Source organism: Balearica regulorum, chromosome 3, assembly GCF_011004875.1.
Source record: "Balearica regulorum gibbericeps isolate bBalReg1 chromosome 3, bBalReg1.pri, whole genome shotgun sequence".
Classification (NCBI taxonomy): domain Eukaryota; kingdom Metazoa; phylum Chordata; class Aves; order Gruiformes; family Gruidae; genus Balearica; species Balearica regulorum.
In genome coordinates this window covers 112,963,184-112,971,344 of record NC_046186.1, presented here as the reverse complement: position 1 = coordinate 112,971,344, position 8,161 = coordinate 112,963,184, and the positions used below count along the sequence as shown (strand labels likewise).

Sequence of the window (8,161 nt, the reverse complement as noted above, 5' to 3'; positions counted from 1 at the left end):
GGACCCTCGGTTAATCTGACCGTCCAGCGAAGGCCCAGATCAGGCGGCCCGTGTAAGCCGGTTGTAAATCGTTTCCATCAACAGATGAAGGGAAGGGGGGAAAATATTGCAGCCCAGGTGCAAGAATCTGGGAGCAAAAGGGAGCACGGAGGCCAGGCACCCCGAGGTGGCACCGTCCCCTGTGGCAGGACACCTGGGGTCAGGGAGGGTCCTGCCCCACAGCCCCCAGCCATCCTCGTCCCCGGGGTGCTGAGCGGAGGGACAGCGGCCCGGTGGGATGCCCCACATGTGATGTGGGGCTGAAGGGCCACGGGGTGGGAATGGGGGTCCTGGGGAGGGGTCCTGGGGAGGGCACTGCAGGGCCCTGGAAGAGGGGACATGGTGACATAGCGGGGGGGTCCTGGGAGAAGACCCAGGGAGGGAACTCGCAGGGATGTGAGGGGAGTTTACGGGGGAGCTGGGTGGCCGGGACCGGGGGTGGGGGTGGGGGTGTGAGGGGGTGCTGGGTGTGTGGGGGACTTTGGGGGACCGCAGGGACCCGGCGAGGGGATGGGAGGACCGAGGGGCGGAGGCCGAGGGGAGCGGAGGGAGGGACGGCGGGAGGGGGCGGGGGGGGGGCCGGGGGCGGTGGCCGGGGGAGCCGGGGGAGGGGCGCAGGGCCGGTGCGGCGGAGGGGGGGGCCAGGGGCCGTTAATCCGGGGATTGGGAGCGCCCCCCCCGCCGGCCCGGGGTGTGATTGGAGCCGGGGCCGGCGGCGGGACGATAAAAAGGGCGGCGGGCGGCGGTGGCCGCTCCGGGCCGGGCCAGGCGGCGGCGGCGATGCCGGGCCGGTCGGAGCCGTCGGGGGGACGCGCGGCGGCGGCGGGGCCGGTGGCGGTGCCCGTACCGGTGGCACCCGGGGCGGCGGCGCGGCCGGGCGGAGCGGGGCTGCGGGCCAAGGGCTTCGCCATCACCGACCTGCTGGGGCTAGAGGCCGAGCTGCAGCCGCCCCCCGGCCCGCCCCCCGCTGCGGCCGCCGGTGGCTACGAGGGCGGCGGAGCGCTGGGGCTGGGGCTGGGGCTGCTGTGCGGCCTGGGGGGGCCGGGCGCCCCGTGCCTGCTGCCCGCCCCGCTGCCGCTGCTGCCCGCCCGCGGCCCCCGCCCGCCCCCGGGGCCGCCGCCCGCCGCCCGCCGCCACAAGGAGAACATCTCCGGTGAGCGGGGCCGGGGCCGGGGGCGGGGCGGGGGGGGAAGCCGCTCACCCGCGCACGGGGACCCCCGGCCGGAGCCGCTGCCGGGGCTGCCTCGCACCTGCGGCCCCGAGCACACGCGGAGGCGGCGGCGAGCATCCTCCCGCCGGGCCGGGATCGGCCCCGCGCTCCCCGTCCCGCCGGGCTGCCGCCCCTCCGAACCCCCCCCCCCCCCCGGCAAGGGTGGGCTCCGACCCCCTGCCCCGGGATGGCATCACCGGTGCGGTGCTCCGGGTTCGGGCGCGGCGGCGATGCCGCCGGTTGCTGTGGGAGGGGACCCCGGCCCCGGGCCCGCTCCTCGCGGGCAGCTGGAGCCGCGTTTTGGGAGCTGGGTTTGGTCCCCCTGCTCCCCGCGGGAACGTGACTCTCCCCCTCCCGCATGCTGCTGCCAGATGAGGACAGCCTGTCTGGGGACGCCAGCGACCTGAAGATGCCCACCTCCCAGATCAAGAGGAAGAAACGCCGGCACAGGTAGAGCCGAGAGCGGGGCTGTCCCCGTTCTCACCTCCTCGCTGCTGCCACCCGCCTCCCGCTGTCCCTCTGGTCCCCGGGCTGGGGCGGTGGATGTCGCCAAGGGAGCAAAGAAAGAGAAGGGCTGCGGCTGGGGGTGGGGCGGAGGATTTTCAGGGGAGGGGGCTGCCAGCCCCGCTGCTTGCCGTCAGGGTCTGGGCCGTGTCACAGGATGCTCTCTCCTCTGAGCAGGACGGTGTTCACAGCTCACCAGCTGGAGGAGCTGGAGAAGGCTTTCAACGAAGCTCACTACCCCGACGTCTATGCCCGGGAGATGCTGGCCGTGAAGACGGAGCTGCCGGAGGACAGGATACAGGTAGGTGGCCGCGACGGTCCTCTCCCCCCGGGAAATCGGGGGCTGCTTGCGCCCGATTGTCTCTTCTGCTCTATGGCCAGTAAGTGCAGGCAGTGGGGAGGTGGTGGCACTGAAATGCTGCAGGGCGCCTGGGGGGAGCGGCTCAGCTTCTGCCCCCCCGGCAATGAACAGGCTCCAAATGAAAATGCAGAACCGGAGGACTGAGCTGGCCCCAACAGCTGCTCACTGCCAGCAGCTCGGCTCTGTCCTCCGGAGACCCGGGTCAGGCAGGAGCTGAGCGTGATTCAGGAGCTGCTGGGCTAAGCTGTGTCCCACTAGCTTGTCCCTTGAAGGGACACATGGTATTTTAGGGCCTGATCCTGCCCCACTGCAGAGCAGCTCATGGCTTAAGAACAGGGTGGTGGTCTGGGCAGCAGCCAGGTTGTACCTAACCCCCCCTTGAGCCTTCAAACGTAGGACAGGGGTGGGGAGAGGGACCTGAGCACTCTCTGTCATCATCGGTCACTGCGTTAGGGACCCCTTTTTCTGGAGAGGTTGGTGCTCTGTGCGGAGGCAGCAGAGGGGCCCTGCAGGCAGGTGGAGCGTAGGGTGACTTTGGCTGGGAACACCCTCCTGTGTCACGATCAGCCTCGTGTAACGTGTGCTCCCTCTCCCCCCCTTCCTCCCCTCTCTCACTGACATCCACATGTGTGCCCTTCCTCAACTCCCTCCCCACGCACCGCGCTGGCCGCCCTCCTGCTGCCACCTGCGCGTCTGCACCCTGCGCTTGCATACCCAAACCCCTCCACGCACCCCCGCGGCTGCCCCTTTGCCCTGGATGCATGCTCCACCGTGCTCGACGGGCCCTGTACGACCGGCCGCGGGGGCCGTCTCCTCCCCAATCCCACCCCTCCGTGCTCTCCTGGCTGTTACCCCTGAAGGTTTGGTTTCAGAACCGAAGAGCCAAATGGCGGAAGCGGGAGAAGTGCTGGGGCCGGAGCAGCGTGATGGCCGAGTACGGCCTCTACGGGGCCATGGTGAGGCACTCCATCCCTCTGCCCGAGTCCATCATCAACTCCGCCAAGAGCGGGCTGGTGGGATCCTGCGCCCCATGGCTGCTGGGTAAGCGGGAGCTTGGGGCTGGGGGTGTTGGGGGGCAGGTGCAGAGCGAACGGCCCTTCCTCTTTCATATGGCTGTCCTCGCCTTTCCCCAGAAAAGAACGGGGCCTCGGCCATGAGCTGTATGCAGGCTGCCAAGTGCCCTGGCTTTTCCGCTCCCTCCTTGCAAAGAACCGCTGGGAAAGGGAAAACCTTTAACTGCCATGTCAGACAGGTGCCTGCACTCGGTTAGGTACTGCTTCCTAGCGCTAGCAGCCAGCGTGGGAGTTGCAGGGCGTCTAGGAAATCATCACCCTCCCCTCAAAACTGATGATAATGTTAACACTGCCTCGGAGCTACCTTCTGCTCCTACACGGTCCTACACTGAGGTGGCACTCAAAATCCAGGGTGGGATGGGCCGTCACAGCACCCCTCTCCCTGTAAGTCTTCCCCGCTGCAGGGGAGGTGCAGACCAATTCTGCCGCAAGCCATCCTGTCGGGCTGCAGAGAGCAGGTGGCAGGGCTCCGGGTAGCCTGAGTCTTCCCCGGCATGCAAGCGAGAGCTGGAGGAAGCAGCAGGAGGGCAGGAGGTGATGCTGAGCACTCCTGGGCAGAAATAAGCAACCAACGCCCTTGGCTTTGCTTTCTCTCCCCTCTGCAAGGCATGCACAAGAAGTCCATGGAGGTGAGCAGGAAGGCGGAGAGCCAAGAGAAGCTGGCAGATGGCTGGCAAGCGGAGCAGGAGGAGGAGGAACTCAAAGGGAAACAGGCCAGTTCCCAGAGGGGCTCCAACAAGCTTGGCCCTTCAAAAGATTCGGAGGACACAGCCATCGACCTCTCCAGGACAGCCAAGCACGAGAAGAGGGGCATACTGAGGCAGTGCATCAACGGGGACACCCCCACGGAGCAGAAGGACAGGGACCACTGAGCTTGGGCTGCCCCAGAGGAGGCCAGACCTCACCAGCTTCCTGGCGAGATAATAATAATAATATTTATTGATATATATTTTTTTTCTTAAATAATTGAACTTTTATCTGAATTCAGGGCATTTTAAAACTGGGCACATGCATCCCCTTGTCCCCTCACTTTTAAGGTGTTCACTTCTCAGCAGAGCCAGGGTGGAGGGAGGGAGAGGTGCCCCAGTGCGGCCAAGAGCAGTGCAAAAACAAGACCGCATTGTGGTCAGCACGGGCCATTGCTGGGGAAGAGCCGCCCTTCCCCTCTGGGCTGTGAATGCTTCCCCAGCCAGCCAGGAGCACAAAGAACAGCAATGCAATGGGAGTAGCTCCCTTCTCAAACACGCGGGCGCAAAGATGGCGCAGGAGTTTACAGACGCCTTCTCTAAGCACTTGCACCCCTGCCCAGCGCCTGCGTGGCAAGTCCCTCCGCTTTGAACACACAATTCTTCCACCTCAAGGAGCAGCAGGGTTTTTAAACACGGTGGGGTTCATCCTCAAGCTGGTGTAGCCTGACAGGCGCGCCAGTTTATACCTCCTGAGGATCTGGCCTGCCAATGCAGCCTTATCACTGGATTTACACTGTGTAGCTTCCTTAACTCACATTTGGGAGAAGGGGGTAAAGACATTTTTGTTTATGCAATGATTTTGTACACTCTTGAATGTTATCTGCCATACTATGCATAACAGAACAGACCTTTTTGAAAACCAAGCCATAGTACCCCAGAGCAATTAAACAATTTTGTGAATTGACATAAAAAGATATTTTGTAATTGTCTGTAAAAAGTGTTAATGTCAGAGCTGTTTCTTGGTCGTCCTATATTTATGTCTAAAAGCACTTTAGTGATCTGGATTTTTGAATGTGGCTCTTCCTGTTTTGTCCACCATTTATTTATTACACATCCATAAATAAAATTGTGGTGTGTGTTTGGTTTTCATGCTCTGCATTGCAATTTGTACCTTCCTTTGGCACATCTTGTGGTAGTTGCCAGCTTTGAGCAGATCCTCTGCAGACTCGTGCCTAAACTGGGCTGGAGAGCTCCGCTGGGGCAGCGTAGTTGTTCCAAAGGGGCAAAGCAAAGTTCTCGTGTGTCTCCCCAGAGCTGAGGTCTCGTCCAGTGGCCTCCACATGCCAGAAGGTGAGTGATTTGTGCCTGTTGGAGAGCCAAACTGTGGCTGATGGGTTAGGAGATGGTCCGAAATGGAGCACTCAGCCAGTTCCTGAGGAAGTCATGGGGAAAAAGTTGTTCCATTCTCCCATGGGTTGTTGAAAAATCCTTCTTGATACAGCTCAAGTGTGAGGTTCTTCACTGAAATGTCTCCTGCCCTGACGGCAGGAAAGGTGCTCTGCCTCTCGAGTCTCTGTGCAGTGCTCTCCTTCTCCTGCTGATCCTGCTGCTTTGGAGGGTGCAGAGTTGGGCCCTGTGTCCCCCACATCTCTGGGAGATACCGCTGGGAGCACCTCTGCCTCCTGGGGAGGCACACAGAGCAGCTGCGTGGTCCCAACCACACAAGCACCCTCAGCGAGGCACAAGGGCACTGTGGCCATCCAACTGCCTGACTCCTGGCTGTGACAAGTCCTCATCTCATGTCTGGGCCGAACTGGCCCATCCACATGCCGCGACAGCTCTCCTGGAACACCTCCAGTTTCATCTGCTGGCCAAAACATAACGGAAAATTATCAAAAGGTTTATTAAAATCTGAGTAATTCCAGTTTGGAAAGTTTCCTAATACAGCTCAGGGGGTGTTCAGCCATGTAACGATACTGTCACCTGTCCCCACCTCTGCTCATTGCACACCGGCAGCCGCGGGCTGTGCTGCGCAGGCGAAGAGCGGTGGGATGCTGGCTGGGAAGAGCAGAGCAATAAAAGTGGCATCTGCAGATTCCCTGCCTTTCCCCTCCTCTGCTCAGCCAGGCCCTGCTGGGCGGGGGGGGGGAACATATGCATGGCAAATACAAGCTTTGCAGCAAAAAAAAATGTTTGACGGGGGGGGCTTGTGGGGAGCACGGTTCAGGGAAGGACCAGCCAGGGCTTACTGCAGCAGCAATTAGGCTTGCCGAGAGCCGAGACTTAGCACATTGGAGGCCTAATCCTGCCTGAGCAGCATCTGCAAACCTTTTATTTGGGCCGTGCCATGCTGGCACTGGATGCCTGCAAGAATTTTTTTTGCCCTGCCTGCGTGCAGATGGCCTGGCTCTTCGCCTTGCGCTGGGTGCAGTGCTGTGAGAGCAAGCACGTCACCGCCACAACTGCTACAAGGGGAAACACCACAGCCCCGGCCTCATGCAGGGTGTAGACAACTCTCCAGGTAGGGCCTGGTGGGTTCCCAGCTCTCGCCTCACGCTGTGAAGGGGGAGTCATGGGGAGGGCTGCTGGCCTGAAGCACTTTTCGTGTGTCAGGAAGTAACTGTGGGGTGCAGTCCGGTATGCTGCGGCTCAGAGGTGCTCTTACTGCTCCACTCACTGGGCGAGAGCCCAGGGCAGGCCAAGTGAAGGTTGGTGCTGGTGGATGACAGCAGCTGCCCAAGGCTCCAGGAGCTGGTGGCAGGGTCTGGTGGGGCAATCCTCGGAGCAGGGACAGCCACTCGCCTCTTCGCTGCCTGCGCTAAGCCTGCCAGGGAAGTGCTTGCTGTCCTCCATATGTCACAGTGGTTGTAGTGGCAGTAGGAGTAGGGCAGCACATTCTTCTTGTCATTGCTTCAGATTTGATCCACCCTGAGATCAGTGGTAGCCAAACCCAGCCATGGCTCCTGCCAGTGCTGGTTCAGGCCAGGGCCGGTCACGACAGCGCAACAGAAGAAATCCTGACTTATGGTAATGGCTGCCACTTGCACACATTGCTGCTGCTGCAGCGGGGTTGCCTGTGCAAGACCCAGCAGGGCCTGGCTGGCTGGAGCCTCCCTCTGTCCCTCAGCCACAACAGCTGGGTTGGCTCAGGCGGGAGATCCCTTCGATGCGGCTCGGGCAAGAGGAGTCAGTAACGTCAAAGCCACTGTTTAGCAGCCAGTGCTGCCGCAGCCTCGCTTCAGTTCATCTGGGCTGCCACCCCGGCACATCCACATCTCTTTGCGGTGCCTTGCGTACAGCGCTGGCTGGGGACTTAAGCGATCTGCTAAACCCATCATGGAAGAAGGGATGAGGAAAGGGAGAAAAATGAGATTATTTTGGCACATCTCTTGGCTTTTATGGGATTGGAGGCTGACTGTCAGGCATGCTCGTCTAGGTGGTGGGGGTGTCCTGGTGATGGCAGAGCAGGCCAGAACAGACAAGGCTGCAGGGCTGCTTTTGCAGAAGCATCGTCATGGTGCCATGTCTGTACAGCTTAATAATACTCATTTCTAACTGGCATTTTGTCTCGGCCGATCCGATTTTCACGCTGGGAGGTTAGGAAGTGAGTATCAAAGTTTTGTAAGTGCTCCCTCATGTGGAGCTGGGCAATGACACAGCGAGCAGCCTAGGAACAGAGAAGGCTGGTTGGAGTTCTACAGGTAACGAGAAGCCTCACTCCTTCCCCTTAGTCCAACAGACCCCTGTCAACCTGTGGGGCAACACACGGGGGTGTCTGGATGCAGAATTAAAGAATCCTATGGGCATTTGTTTTTCTTTACTCGCTTCTTGGATCACCAAAAGGCACTTGGTACAATGAGCAGCCCCTTCCCCAGAGCAAGCTGGGTTCTGGTAGAGGGCATAGGCACTGATCAGAGACTATGACTTCCTCCAGACTGCTCCTTCCCAAGGTTACTTCAGCACTCACATCAATACAAGCGCATTCTTATGAACCAGGTGCATGTATTCAGCCTGCAAAATCTCACCAGGTTGGCACTGGTGAGGGCAACCTGTTCTGCTCTGGGTGCGTGCCATTTCCCGCTTATTCCATGTTCTGCTAGTGGCCTCTTTCACCCTCTTTCCCACCTTCCGCAGCCTCTGGTTGCGGTCCCGCTGCAGCCTGAGGAAGACGGGGCCGGTGCCACCGGGCCGCTCTGTGCCGCGGCTGGGCCGGGGAGCGAGGCCTCGCGGAGGCCCGGCCCTGAGGTGAAGTGGCCTCAGCCGCCAGGCGAGGTGCCGCTGACTC

The 8,161-nt window shown here is 61.0% G+C and overlaps 1 protein-coding gene across 1 annotated transcript; it reads left to right on the top strand.

The window, feature by feature from the left end:
- The first annotated feature begins 819 nt into the window (after window positions 1–819).
- On the top strand, window positions 820–4,059 carry VSX1 (visual system homeobox 1). The gene is made up of 5 exons (XM_075750099.1): window positions 820–1,192; window positions 1,621–1,699; window positions 1,931–2,054; window positions 2,975–3,155; window positions 3,794–4,059. The coding sequence occupies exons 1-5, from the start codon at window positions 820–822 to the stop codon at window positions 4,057–4,059; spliced, it is 1,023 nt and encodes a 340-aa protein (XP_075606214.1).
- The last annotated feature ends 4,102 nt before the right edge of the window (window positions 4,060–8,161 follow it).

Bases quoted from the DNA above. Each gene is read 5' to 3' on its own strand.
- VSX1 (XM_075750099.1), top strand. From the start codon at position 820: ATGCCGGGCCGGTCGGAGCCGTCGGGGGGACGCGCGGCGGCGGCGGGG. The intron at 1,193-1,620 runs GTGAGCGGGGCC...TGCTGCTGCCAG, and splicing joins CCACAAGGAGAACATCTCCG to ATGAGGACAGCCTGTCTGGG. The intron at 1,700-1,930 runs GTAGAGCCGAGA...TCCTCTGAGCAG, and splicing joins AGGAAGAAACGCCGGCACAG to GACGGTGTTCACAGCTCACC.